This window comes from Neofelis nebulosa, chromosome 1 (assembly GCF_028018385.1).
Source record: "Neofelis nebulosa isolate mNeoNeb1 chromosome 1, mNeoNeb1.pri, whole genome shotgun sequence".
Taxonomy (NCBI): domain Eukaryota; kingdom Metazoa; phylum Chordata; class Mammalia; order Carnivora; family Felidae; genus Neofelis; species Neofelis nebulosa.
In genome coordinates this window covers 238998567-239011997 of record NC_080782.1, presented here as the reverse complement: position 1 = coordinate 239011997, position 13431 = coordinate 238998567, and the positions used below count along the sequence as shown (strand labels likewise).

The 13431-nt window shown below is 37.9% G+C and overlaps 1 protein-coding gene across 5 annotated transcripts in view; it reads right to left on the bottom strand.

Moving 5' to 3' along the window:
* Positions 1-651: 651 nt before the first annotated feature.
* Positions 652-13431, bottom strand: part of MTMR6 (myotubularin related protein 6) — a 46945-nt gene continuing 34165 nt past the window's right edge. For 2 of the 5 annotated variants that reach the window (XM_058689648.1, XM_058689658.1), the window contains one exon: positions 10626-12853. In XM_058689648.1, the coding sequence (XP_058545631.1) occupies positions 12593-12853 (261 nt within the window). In that variant the 3' untranslated portion in view covers positions 10626-12592. Of the gene's footprint in view, positions 1250-6427; positions 6506-8998; positions 9345-10625; positions 12854-13431 lie in introns of those variants that run through there. The other 3 variants (XM_058689680.1, XM_058689675.1, XM_058689667.1) reach the window with 3 other exon arrangements.

Below are 13431 nucleotides of genomic sequence, written 5' to 3'. Positions count from 1 at the left end.
TCACTTCTGGAAACACCATTATCAACTAGCCAATGCCACCGGTCTTTATGAGTTGACCACTCTAACTGCCGTTTTGACTCTGCTGTCCCCGTTACAGTAACCACACCTACCTTGCCTTTGGCCTCGAGTGCAACCACGTGACCCCCGCCACCCCTAGATCCAATTAGTCCCATTAGAACTTCCACATATTCATCGGTGTAGCTGTAAAGGTGAACGGGGAGGACAAATTAAGTCCTTCCTGGCACACGTTTGCAGCATAACCGAGAGAATTTCATACATTTCAATTTAAATGTGACTAAGGGAATAAAGATCTGAGACCAGCAGAACTGGTTCTCCACCCAAAGTGGACAGTCAGGTGGAAAATGTCCACCCAAAGTGGACAGTCAGGTGAGAGAGTGCAATGTGACAGTTAACATCAGCTATAGTTCATTCCCATAGAGAATTCCTCTCTACATGAAGAAATATTGACACCATATCTTAAACTATAGAGTCAAAAAGAAGGAGTTTAGGATGTATGTTGTGGTGATCTTAGGAAGACGTTACTTCCAGTGGAAAGAAAGTATCTTGAAAGGTGGAGGTATTGGGAAAGAAAAAGACAGCTAAAGATAAGCCTTTTACCAAGACAAGATAATATAAATAAATCCGAAGACAGACAACAAAGGCACATTTATTAAAGAAACTGTACTTCACTACAGCAACAGAAGAGGAAGTTCTTAAACTAGCAATACATGCTAATTCTTCCATTCTTCTTCATAGGATCACCTGCTACAACTGTTCCAAGAAAATCCTACACAAACGCTTATGAATAGCAAACAAAAACAAGCATCCATGGGAAGTTATTATAAGAAGAAAGCAAAAACGAGAATTAAAACTTTTCAGTAGATGAAACCCCACAGATAAATGCTACAAGTGGAGGCAAACTGTAGCAACACGACAACATGCATTAAAATATAATTAAAAGAAGTGCTGATATGATAAACAACCACTAATCATAAATTCAAAAACTCAGAATAGAAATGAACAAAAAGATGTGAAACAAGAATTAACAAACTTAAAAGAGAAACTGAAGCAGGGCACCTGACTGACTGGCTCAGTCAGTTAAGCATCTGACTTCAGCTCAGGTCATGATCTCATGGTTTGTGAGTTCGAGTCCCGCGTTGGGCTCTGTGCTGACAGCTCAGAGCCTGGAGCCTGCTTCAGATTCTGTGTCTCCCTCTCTGCCCGTCCCCTGCTCGTGCTCTGTCTCTCTCTTGCAAGAATAAATAAAACATTAAAACAAAAGGAAAGATATTGAAGCAAAAGAAAACAAATCCAGAAACAAAGATTAAATTTTAAGTTTCCAAAAGGAGAATATGAACAACTAAGTGCACAATAAACAGCATAGAGGAAAGAAATAAAAGATGTAAAAAATTAAACAGAAACGAACAAAAAATGGTAAAAAGAGAAACTGATACAGAAAACTAAAAAGATCTAATACTTATGAAATTTAAGCCCCTGAAGAAGAATAAAACAATAAAACTAATATATATTTTTTAAAGTTTATTCACTTCTTTTGAGAAAGAGAGGGAGAGAAAGAGAGAGTGTGTGTGAGCAGAGGAGAGGCAGAGAGATAGAGGGAGAAAGACAATCACAAGCAGGGTCTCTGCTGTCAGCGCAGAGCCCGACGCGGGACTTGAACCCACAAAGCATGAGATCATGACCCGAGAGCCATGATCAAGAGCCAGATGCCCAACAAACTGAGCCCTAAAACTCAGGCACCCCTAAAACCAGTATTTACAAAATGATTCTAGAAAACTTTGCTGAAATAGAAGACCTGAATCTGTATGTTCAGCTGGGCCCCAGTGTACCTGGAAAAACTGACTAGAGGAGGTAACTAACTGCAAGATACTAGTTTATAAAATGACTTGACTTTATTTTTTTAATTTGTTTTAATGTTTATTTATTTTTGACAGAGAGAGAGAGACAGAGCATGAGCGGTGGAGGGGCAGAGAGAGAGAGGAAGACACAGAATGTGAAGCAGGCTCCAGGCTGTGAGCTGTCAGCACAGAGCCCGATGTGGGGCTCAAACTCACAGACCGCGAGATCGTGACCTGAGCCAAAGTCGGACGCTTAACTGACTGAGCCACCACCCAGGCGCCCCAAATTGACTTGACTTAAAAAAAAAAAAAACAACACAGGGACAGCTGGGTGGCTCAGTAGGTTGGGCGTCCCACTCCAGCTCAGGTCATGATCTCATGGATTGTGAGTTCAACCCCCGCATCGGGCTCTGTGCTGACAGCTCAGAGCCTAAGGCCTGCTTCAGATTCTGTGTTTCTCCCTCTCTCTCTGCCCCTCCCTTACTCGTGCTCTTTCAAAAATAAATAATTAAAAAAAATTACCCCCCCCCCCCAACACACATACACACAACAAAACCCACTGGGCTTCCAGGGAAAGGGCCAAGCCACTTATAAAGAAAAATATGGCTGGCATCAGACTTCTCAACAATAAATAAACAACATTTCTAAGAAACCTCAGGAAAGAAAGTATACACAAAGGATTTTATATCCAGCCATACTACTCTTAAAGAATAAAATTTATATGAGAATGCAAGCTGGTGCAGCCACTCTGGAAAACAGTATGGAGGTTCCTCAAAAAACTAAAAATAGAACTACCCTAGGACCCAGCAATTGCACTACTAGGCATTTATCCACGGGATACAGGTGTGCTGTTTCAAAGGGACACATGCACCCCATGTTTATAGCAGCACTATCGACAATAGCCAAAGTATGGAAAGAGCCCAAATGTCCACCAATGGATGAATGGATAAAGAAGATGTGGTATATCTATATACAATGGAGTATTACTCGGCAATCAACAAGAATGACATCTTGCCATTTTCAACTACGTGGGTGGAACTGGAGGGTATTATACTAAGTGAAATTAGTCAGAGAAAGACAAAAATCATATGACTTCACTCCTATGAGGACTTTAAGAGACAAAACAGATGAACATAAGGGAAGGAAAACAAAAATAATATAAAACAGGGAGGGGGACAAAACAGAAGAGACTCATAAATATGGAGAACAAACTGAGGGTTATGGGAAGGGTTGTGGGAGGGGGGATGGGCTAAATGGGTAAGGGGCACTAAGGAATCTACTCCTGAAATCATTGTTGCACTATATGCTAATTTGGATGTAAATTTTAAAAAATTAAAAAAAAAAATAGAATAAAAAAAAGAATAAAATTTATAGAAAATATTTGCAAGAACTAAAGATTGTACTTGCAAGCTCTTCTAAAGAATCTTCAAGGGGATAAGCTCCACTGGGGAAACTTTGGCAAAGACTGGTGTTGAGCATTGGAGACATTTAGTGAAAACTTCTAGAGTAGAAAAAAACGAGATGAGGGTGGAAGGATAGTTTGATAATGTTATATGCTCTGACAAAGTGGAAATAACACAGAAGGGAGACAGAAAAGGAAGAATAGAATAAGCTCATTGACACACAAGTACCACATGGGAGCCAAGGATTACTACATACAGTGGACAATCCAAAGAGCAGAAACCTAAGTAAGGTAAAAAATGAGCTAGGTGCTTCATATAAAATATCACTAAAGAGGCGACCACTCGAACCTAAGTCCAAATATGTAATTACTAAAAGAAAGGTTTAAAAATATTTTTAAATGAAAAAGACCACATAGTAAACAGATAAAGTAAACATAGAAAGTTGAAGTAAATGTACACACAATGAAGTTATAAATTATGGCAAAGTTAACACCAAAGATGAGTCCAAGTTAATATAAATAAATGAAATAAACTGAACATTTATTTGATAATAAAAAGGATCATTTACATAGGCTCAAAGGACTTTCCACAAAATACTAATGTTATTAATTTTAAAGACAAGAAGAGTGATTTTACTTTGAAGAAACCTGGAACACACCACTTTACTCAAGGGTTCATAATTAACACCACCAGTAGCAGAATAAACTGATTTCACCTGATAGTACAAAATAACTGGTCTGTACTCATCATGAAATTCAAGAAAACACTGAGAAACTTTCCTGATTGAAGAAGCTGAAGAGACTGGAGAATCGAATTCAACATGTGGATTCAACAACTGGATTGCCTTTTTATTTTTATTTTTTAATGATTTTTAAAAAATATTTATTTATTTATTTTTGAGAGAGCTAGAGACAGAGCACAAGCAGGGGGAGGGGCAGAGAGAGACAGGGAGATGAGAATTTGAAGCAGGCTCCAGGCTCCGAGCCATCAGCACAGAACTGGCATGGGGCTCGAACCATGAACCAAAAGATCATGACCTGAGCCGAAGTCAGACTCTCAACCGACTGAGCCACCCAGGCACCCCTGGATTGTCTTTTTAAATAAAGGTAATTTGGGGGACAGTTGGAAATTTTAAATGGGGTCTGAGAATTATAGAGTGGTTATGTTAACTTTCTGGTTTTGATGGCTGCATTACGGTTATATGGAAATGCCTTAGTTTGTAGGGAAAATACACTTAACGTGTCTAAAGGAGTAGGGGCAACATGTCGGCATCTTACTTTCAAAGGGGTTCAGGAAAAATGTTTCTTCTGTACTTTCAACTTTTCTGAATACTTGAGATGGCCTCAAAATGAATAATAAAAATAATAGTAAAGAAAACTCTGAGAAAGAAAAGTGCCAAGGCACAGTTCTACCATATAGCTTTGATAAATACAGTTGTACAGTTTTGGTACATGAACAGACACACCAGTGCTAAGGAAGAGAATCCAAAAGTACATAAACATGATGTCTCAAATCACTGATAAGAAGATGAATTTACTAACAAATGACTAAAATAACCAGATAACCATTTGGGAAAAGATAAATTTGAATCCATATTTCTTTTTATATCCAGAACAAACTCCAGATGAACCAGAGAGTCAAATGAAGAACAAACAAACAAACAAAAAAACTCAGCTATAAATACTAAAAGAACATGGGTGAATTATTTTCTAACCTAGGATTAGAAAGTCTAACTAACTCAAAACAAGAAGCAATATAAAATGAATAGAATTCTATCTCCAAAATCTAAAACTCTTCTGCATAGCAAAAAGCAAGAAGCAAATGACAAACAAGGAGAATATATTTGCACATTACATCATAGAGAAAAAGTCAGTCTCCCTGAAGTATAAAAAACTCTTAAGAAAAAACAGAACTTGTTCAGAAAAAAATGGGCAAAAGACATGAACAGGCAATTCACAGAGAAGTGCAAATGACCTTAAATATATGAAAAAGAAAAAAATATATTGATGCCTTATCCATCAACCTACAGCATCGTTACCACACCTTAGCTAGCTAGCTAGCTAGCGCCCCCCCCCCCCCGCCCCCCTGCCGCCACACACACACTTTGAACTACTTGGTAAAATGGTATGTCTGAAATCTGTTTTGATATATGCCAACAACAAAAAATGGCAGAGTATCAATCAAATGTGATTAGCAAACTGCCATTAATAATTGACTCTAGATATATACACAAAGGCTTATGACACTACTCTTATTTTTGAACTTTTGAACATCTGCATAATAAAAAGTTTAAAAAAATAGGAATGAGTTGAATTCACTAGTTTAATAAAATCTATACCATGGAGTAAGTACTATGTAGCCATGAACGAGGACTGAGCAAGCTCCATCTGTAATGATCTGAAGTAATCCTCAAGATTCAGTGATATAAAAAATGCAAGATACAGAATAGTATAGAAAGTCAGCATCTTTTGTTCAAGAAAAAAGCAAATAAATATATATGTACATACATCATATATATATGCACATTTAATTGCAAAAAAAATATTGAAAGGGTAATAGAAACGAATAAAAGTGGCTGCCTGTGGTGGGGGGGATGGAAGAGTAGTGGGAAAAAAACAGGGCGGAAGGGAAAGGAATAAAAGCAAGACTTCTGCATATACCTTTTTATAGAAATTGGAATTTTGAATTATGTTTTACCTCTTTAAAAATCCACTAAACCATAAAAGAGAATTAGCAAATCCTAAATTTGAAAACAAAATATCTTAGTTGTATTTCAAATTAGCACAGTTGTTCCTTTTTTTATTGCACTTTATAGATAACCACATTTTTTTTTTTTTAATTTTTACAAATTGAAGGTTTGTGGCAACCCTACATCGAATGAGTCTATCGGCACCATTTTTCCAACAGCATCTGTTCACTTCCTATCTCTGTGTTGCGTTTTGGTAGTTCTTTCAATGTTTCAAACTTTTCATTATTATTATATTTCTTATGGTGAGCTGTGATCAGTGATTATGACTCACTGGAAACTCAGATGATGGTCAGCATTATTTAGCAATAAAGTGTTATTAAGGTATATACATTATTTTTATAGGCGTAATTCTACTGCACACTTAATAGACTATGGTATGGTGTAAGAATAACTTTCATATGCATCGGGAAACCAAAAAATTCATTTGACTCACTTTATTGTGATATTTACTCTGTTGTAGTGGTCTGGAATCAAATCCCAGTATCTCTCAGGTGTGCCTGTAAGGTGAACAGAGAAATTATTTCAAGTGACTTTTGAATATAATTCTCTTTATGTCCTTGGTAGGATATACACAAGGATAAAGAGAACTGCAAAGAAACCTTAACTTTTATTCCGTATTTCTATCATTAGTAGTAACACTAATTGCAATTGTGAAACTATATTTTGTATACTGTAGTATATTGTTGAATAAAACAAAAAATGTCAAGAGATGCCTGGGTGGCTCAGCTGGTTAAGCGTCCGACTCTTGATCTCAGCTCTGGTCTTGATCTCCGGGTCGTGATTTCAAGCTTTGCTTCGGACTCTGCAGGATATGGAGCCTACTTTTAAAAAAAAGGTCAATATACACATGCTATTAGAAACCAGGATTTTTAGTATAAGGAAAAAAGAAATAGACCAAAGAAAGCCCTGTGGTAATAATAATTTGAATTAATATTGTCTAAACTTATTATTTTTTAAAGTTACTTATTTATTTAGTCAGTTAGTTTATTTATTTATTTTGAGAGAGAGAGAGTACAATAGTGAGAGAATCCCAAACAGGCTCTGCAGTGGCAGCACAGAGCCCAACATGGGATTCAAACCATGAGATCATGACCTGAGCTGAAATAAGAGACACTTAACTGACTGAGCCACCCGGCACCCCTACATTTATTATTTTTAGAAGTACATTTTTCTAGTTCTGTCCACTGAAAGGGCCTGGAAGCAGTGACGCTCCAGGAGCAATGAGCACATGTGATGTCCAGAGTTTGGTTTTAAATATTATTCCCCACTAACAGGAACAAAGGTTCCTTGGAGAAATGGCCAATCCCAAAACCGGAGCCAGGAAAGCACAAGATGGGCCTGGCACATCTACTCGTGTCAGAATCCAAAAATGTGCTCAAAACTACTTGGTACCTGAACGGACATGAAAGGAACTTGAAGGAGCTCTTCTGCACAGACAGTGTGCAAAAAGAGCCTTAATGCAACTGATTAGAAAAATACACATCCCTACAGAAAAAGAGAGAAAACTAATTTTTGGAGGTATTACAACTCCCTACTCTGAAAATTAGTGATTAAAGGGAAAGAATTAAGCATTTATCAGGCCCTTTTCCAGAAGAATTTTCCCATTTGATGAGTGAAAGCACTTCTTTAAATACCATCAAATAAATGTAAAAGTGAAAAGACAATTTAGAAAATCAGCATTTTGGAACACCCAATGAAATAACTGATTCGGGGGGCGCCTGGGTGGCGCAGTCGGTTAAGCGTCCGACTTCAGCCAGGTCACGATCTCGCGGTCCGTGAGTTCGAGCCCCGCGTCGGGCTCTGGGCCGATGGCTCGGAGCCTGGAGCCTGTTTCCGATTCTGTGTCTCCCTCTCTCTCTGCCCCTCCCCCGTTCATGCTCTGTCTCTCTCTGTCCAAAAATAAATAAAAAACGTTGAAAAAAAAAATTAAAAAAAAAAAAAAAAAAAAGAAAGAACTGATTCGGGCAAATATTATCAAATGGACAAGTTGTTAGGGAATGGGATATTCATTTTGATGTCAAAATACCACCTGGCAGATGGGGCGCCTGGGTGGCTCAGTCGGTCGTGTCCGACTTCAGCTCAGGTCATGCTCCCGCGGTTCGTGAGCTCAAGCCCCGCATCAGACTCTGTGCTGACAGCTTGGAGCCTGGGGCCTGCTTCGGATTCTGTGTCTCCCTCTGTCTGCCCCTCCCCCACTCACGTTCAGTCTCTCAAAAATGAATAAACATTTAAAAAAAAAAATCACCTGGCAGAGAATTGGCTAAGTGCGAAGCCGGGGTGGGGGTGGGGGGCAAATGTACCTTTAGAAGGAGAGACCAACCAAGTGATCGAATTTATCATCAAAACAGTGGAACAGGCTGATTATTATATCCTCCTGAGTAAGGAGGTACAGGAAGTCGTAAGGTACCCTACAGTTGGTCTGGTTCAAGATATCGCTGCAAAGGGTGAGGGGACTGTTCAACGTCAGAGCCTAGAGAGGTACAAGCAAATGCAACGCACGAACCTTAACTGTAGATGGTGCAAAAATAAGTAAAAGGCCCTTAGGAGACCATGAGGGGCTGGAATCTAGATGAAATCAGAGGCTTCTTAACTTCTTAGGTGTGCTAATGGTTTCCTCATTCAGGATGAACTAGGTTATGCTACAGTAACAGAGCCCAAACTCTCGGTGACCTAAAACAAAGGTTTCTTTCTCACCCATCTTGTGCAGCAATGTTTCTTAAGTACGATGCGTCCCAAATTACTGCTCTCCATGGGAAAGTAATTCTGCGTTTCCTTTAAGAACAGGAGAGACGCTTACTGACCGGGGTAGGCGATTCAGAATGTGATTCTCCTACCATTCTGCAACAGAAGCTCCACAATATCGTTAAGTGCAAATGCTTCTGAAGGTTGCTTTTGGTTACACATTCCACTCTTTGACAAGAGTTGCCGTGCAAAGGGGTATTTTACTTGCTTGGAAACAATTAGAGTAGCACTAATACCATTTAGAAAAATGGCAGAAATTACGGTTTTATTTTCTGATAAGTACAACAGTATATATCCTTTTCTTGAGATAGTCAGTCACCTTAGTTTACAGACTTTTTCTAGATACAGCCTTCTAAAGCGTATAGTTCTGTACTTGTAAAAACAGGTTCTACGTTTTAACCAACCAAAACATGTTAATGCGAGTTGTACTACTGCACGGAAAAGCCAACAGAATAGCCAAAACACGGCCAATGAAAATGGATCGACATCACTGATAAAAGCCTGCAACTTCTCCTTATATAGTTTTGTAAACGATCAGAATTTCATCCAACTTAGAATGCCAACTGAATGAATTTTCAGTACTCTAAAGCGGACCTGGAAAAAACAAAAAAAAACAAAAAAAACCCAGAGGTCAAAAAAGGCTATTCAAACGGCCGGAACGCAGAACACCGACAACGGTGAACACTGGTGAGGATGCGGAACAACAGGAAGTCTCATCCACCGCTGGTAGGAATACCACCGGCTCCCCCACTTTGGGAGACGTTTTGGCGCTTTCTTACAAAATTAAACAGGCTCCTCCCACACAACCCAGTAATTACACTCCTTGGCATTTAGCCAAAGGCGTTGAAAACTTCTGTCCACACAAAAACCCGCACAGCACATGTTTATAGGCAACTTTATTAAAAACTGCCGTAACTTGGAAGCCACCCAGGTGCCCTACAATAAGCGAATGAATCAATCGTGGTATATCCAGACACGGAATATTATTCGGTGAGTGAGTGATCAAGACATGAAAAAACCGAGAGGAACCTGAAGTGCATTTATTAAGTGGAAGAAGCCAATCTGAAGGCTGCATACCGTATGATACCTACTATGCAACGCTATGGAAGTGGTAAAACTATAGAGATGGGAAAAAGATCAGTGGTTGCCAGGAGTGGGTGGGTAGGGAGAGATGAATAGGCAGAGCACAGAGGATTTGGGGGGCAGTGAAGATACTCTGTATGATACTATAAAGGTCATCATACATTTGCCCAAAGCCCACGGAATATAGGACACCAAGACTAAATAAACCCTAAGGTAAACCATGGACTTTGAGTGATAATGACGTATCAATTTAGGTTTATCAGTTGTAACAAATGTACCACTCTGGTGGGGTACGTGAGAAATTTCCGGACCTTCCTCTCAATTTTGCTGTGAACCTAAACTTCTCTTTAAAAAATAGTCTTTCAAAAAGGAGGCGGGGGGTTCCTGATACTACTACCCACCCTGCCCTGCTACTCCACTAAATAAAGAGAATAAAAAAAAAAAAAAAAAAAAAAAAAAGACTTCCTTCCATCTTTTTTAGTCAGGATTCCCTGAGCTACTCTGGCTTAGCTAACCTGTTCAAAACACCCCCATATAAACTCCTTCCTGCAAGTCACTTTCCTCCTCACATTTACCTCCAGATCTGCCTTTGGCAAGACATTTTACCAAATGTATACACTTACTGGACACTGCCTTCCACCAAAATTAAGTGACTCAACTACATCTGCTGAGCCTTTTAGCCCACTGTGCCTATTTTAAATATTTTGGTAATTACCTTTATGTAAGTTATTATTTATCAACATCAACCTTTGGGAAAATGAACTGAGGAAAGAAAGAACCACCACAACTTGATGCCATTTGTTTTTTGTGGTTTTTTTACAGAAGAAAAACATTCAAAGTAAAATATGAACATTTAATTACCTTTAAATAACATATGTAATAATTTACATGCTATACATTCCCAAACACACTGAACATAAATTCAATTTTATAAGACACATACACAATCTGCTTTTTGCCAACACATACGCTGTAGGTCACTTCAGATGTTAACTGATTTCTCAGTCCATGTGTGAGCACATAAATACACATATATATGCCTGAAGTTGAAGATAAACCAAAAACGTGTGAATATGAGAAGTCTGCCATGGAAGATTCTAAAACCACAATCAGTTAACTGGAACCAAGCAACAAGGCACAAAAGCTTCCCTTTGTGGTCACAAAGATTAAGGTTCCTGTCCCAGTGCTTAATTAAGTATGGAAATAGGCTTGGCTAAATCACAAACTATATTTTATAGTGCATTTCTGTCACTGTTTAAAAAGGAGTATTTTTCTTCTTACATAACACATTACACAAAAGCATTGGAAAAATAAACAGGATTAGGTAAGTTCCCATACAATAAAGCTTTTTTTTCCCATGTGAAAAAGATACTTGTTTATGCTCAAAACTAATAAAATAGATATAAGCATAGTAAAGAGAAGCATTAGGGATCTTACGCAGGTTTCCTACTCTCCCTGAATCACATCTCTTGCCAGCCGTGTACTTAAACCTTCAGTTTTAAAGCCAGCTGAGTGAAGACCGTCAAATGCATGTGATTTTTTTTTTTCATTTAAAGATATGTTACTAGCACACAGAAACAGTTAACATAACAAGGCAAACAGAAACCTCCTAGCATTTAAGCTGTTTTGCTAAACATTAACTTTGTATTAGGCTATCCTTAATCTTCCTTTTCTTCCCCTATGTTAACGGATACGATAAAAATGTTCCACATAGAAATGGCTGCTTTAAAATTCATGCAACCAAGCAAAATCTAAACTACCTGTACTAACTTCCCTTTTTTAATCCCAAAATTTTAAGGAAACTGAAAGTTTGTTTTAGGAAGAGCAACTCATTGAAAGATAAAACCGTATATATCTATATACTCTTCACTGTCTCTAAGAACAGTTTTAGAGCCTTAGCTTGTTAAAGTTACACAGTTAAAAAAGGAATAAAGCCAACCACAGAGCATCAAAAGAATGCAGTAATCCATACATAAAAGACAGTCAAATATGTTTACACGTATTCAAGAAATCAGTAATCTAAGTTGTAAGTAATGTCATCAAGTGTAGCACTGCACAAACTGGAATCAGAATTAAACCTTCAGTTTTCATTAATCTTGAATATGGAAGCGGGACCAGCCAACCATGAACTTAACAGTGGACTTGTACATCTGTTTATACAGGAGTATTGTAGCATGCAACCCCTGCAGTAATGAGAGTGCAATTCTTTACAGATAAAACAAGGCTGACCAAAAGAAAAAAACAAAAAAAACCTTGCTCTCGGCTATAAAACCTAAGAGTAAAGAATAAATTGACATTTTTAAGGCTTTCTTAGAAGTATTTTTCATGGCACTTCAACATTAAACATCACTACTAGGCAAAATATGTAAATACTCATGGTTACATAATTATAAGTCCATGCCATGTCAATTATTAAGTAAGGGAGAACTTGGTCAATTAAATTAGAGTTAAGGAAAGTTATTCATGTTTGGCTGTAATTAACATACAAATCATACAGAAGTGTCAATTCACTAGTATACAGTACAAGTTGTGTTCTGAGTAGATCCGCCCATACCACTCGTTTCTTCAAGGACTGAAAGTCATTCCTTGCCAGAAATGCAATGAAATGGACTTACTTCTCCCACAACAGCAGTTATTACCCTTTCTTCAACTACTCGACTCCAAAATCATTATCAGACAAATTCCTTTTGGTCATGCGCAAAGACCATTCTCACAATCCATTCTTGCACTACAGTCAGTCCAGACAATACTCTATGCATCTAACAAGTCATTCTTGCCACACCATACTCTAAGCTGACCACACCGGGTTCCGATTTGGAAAACTCCTCAGCGTATTCACTGTAACGATTATCTGCTGGGTTGCTGCCCTCTATAGTTCGAAGAGCATGATTCACAGGTAACAGAGTTTGCTCCTTGAAACACAAGGAAGTTTTGAGGGTAGGTGATTCAGGATGAACTGAATGTATCAATTCCTTGGTGAGAATTCCATCTGTTGGCTTATTTTTACATTGTTTAATTTTCTAGAACAAATCCAAATTTGAAACAAATTACTAATTGCACATACTACACGTTCAGTACAGGTTAGATGAAAGAAGAAACCAAGCTTTTGCAAATGTTCTCTTTATGAACAATACAAAGTTAAACCTCAAAAAATTAATAAAATCTACTGCAGAAGAGGAAGACATCATTGAGAATCCTGTTTATACAACTTTTATAGTGAAAAATGGTTATTACACTTGACTGCAGAAGATCCTAAGCCTTCATATTTGAAAAGGATATACATTACCTAGGAAGTATTAAAAAAAAAAGTAAACATTTTATAACGAAACACATGTGTTTGAGACCTTCACCCTGAATCACAACTCTATAATAAACACACACTTACTTACATAAAGGTTTTATTGCCTAAAGAACTTTCTTACGTGGTTTCACTATAATGGTTTGTTAGGTAAGCACAACCAGCTTTAGAACACAAGGTTAAGAAAACAAAACAAAACAAAACAAAACAAAACAAAAACAGAACACAAGATTTTAGAAGTATTCTTTGGCAAAGTATCCCGCTCTCCAGCCGATTATCTGCTTGTGTCACCTACGTCTT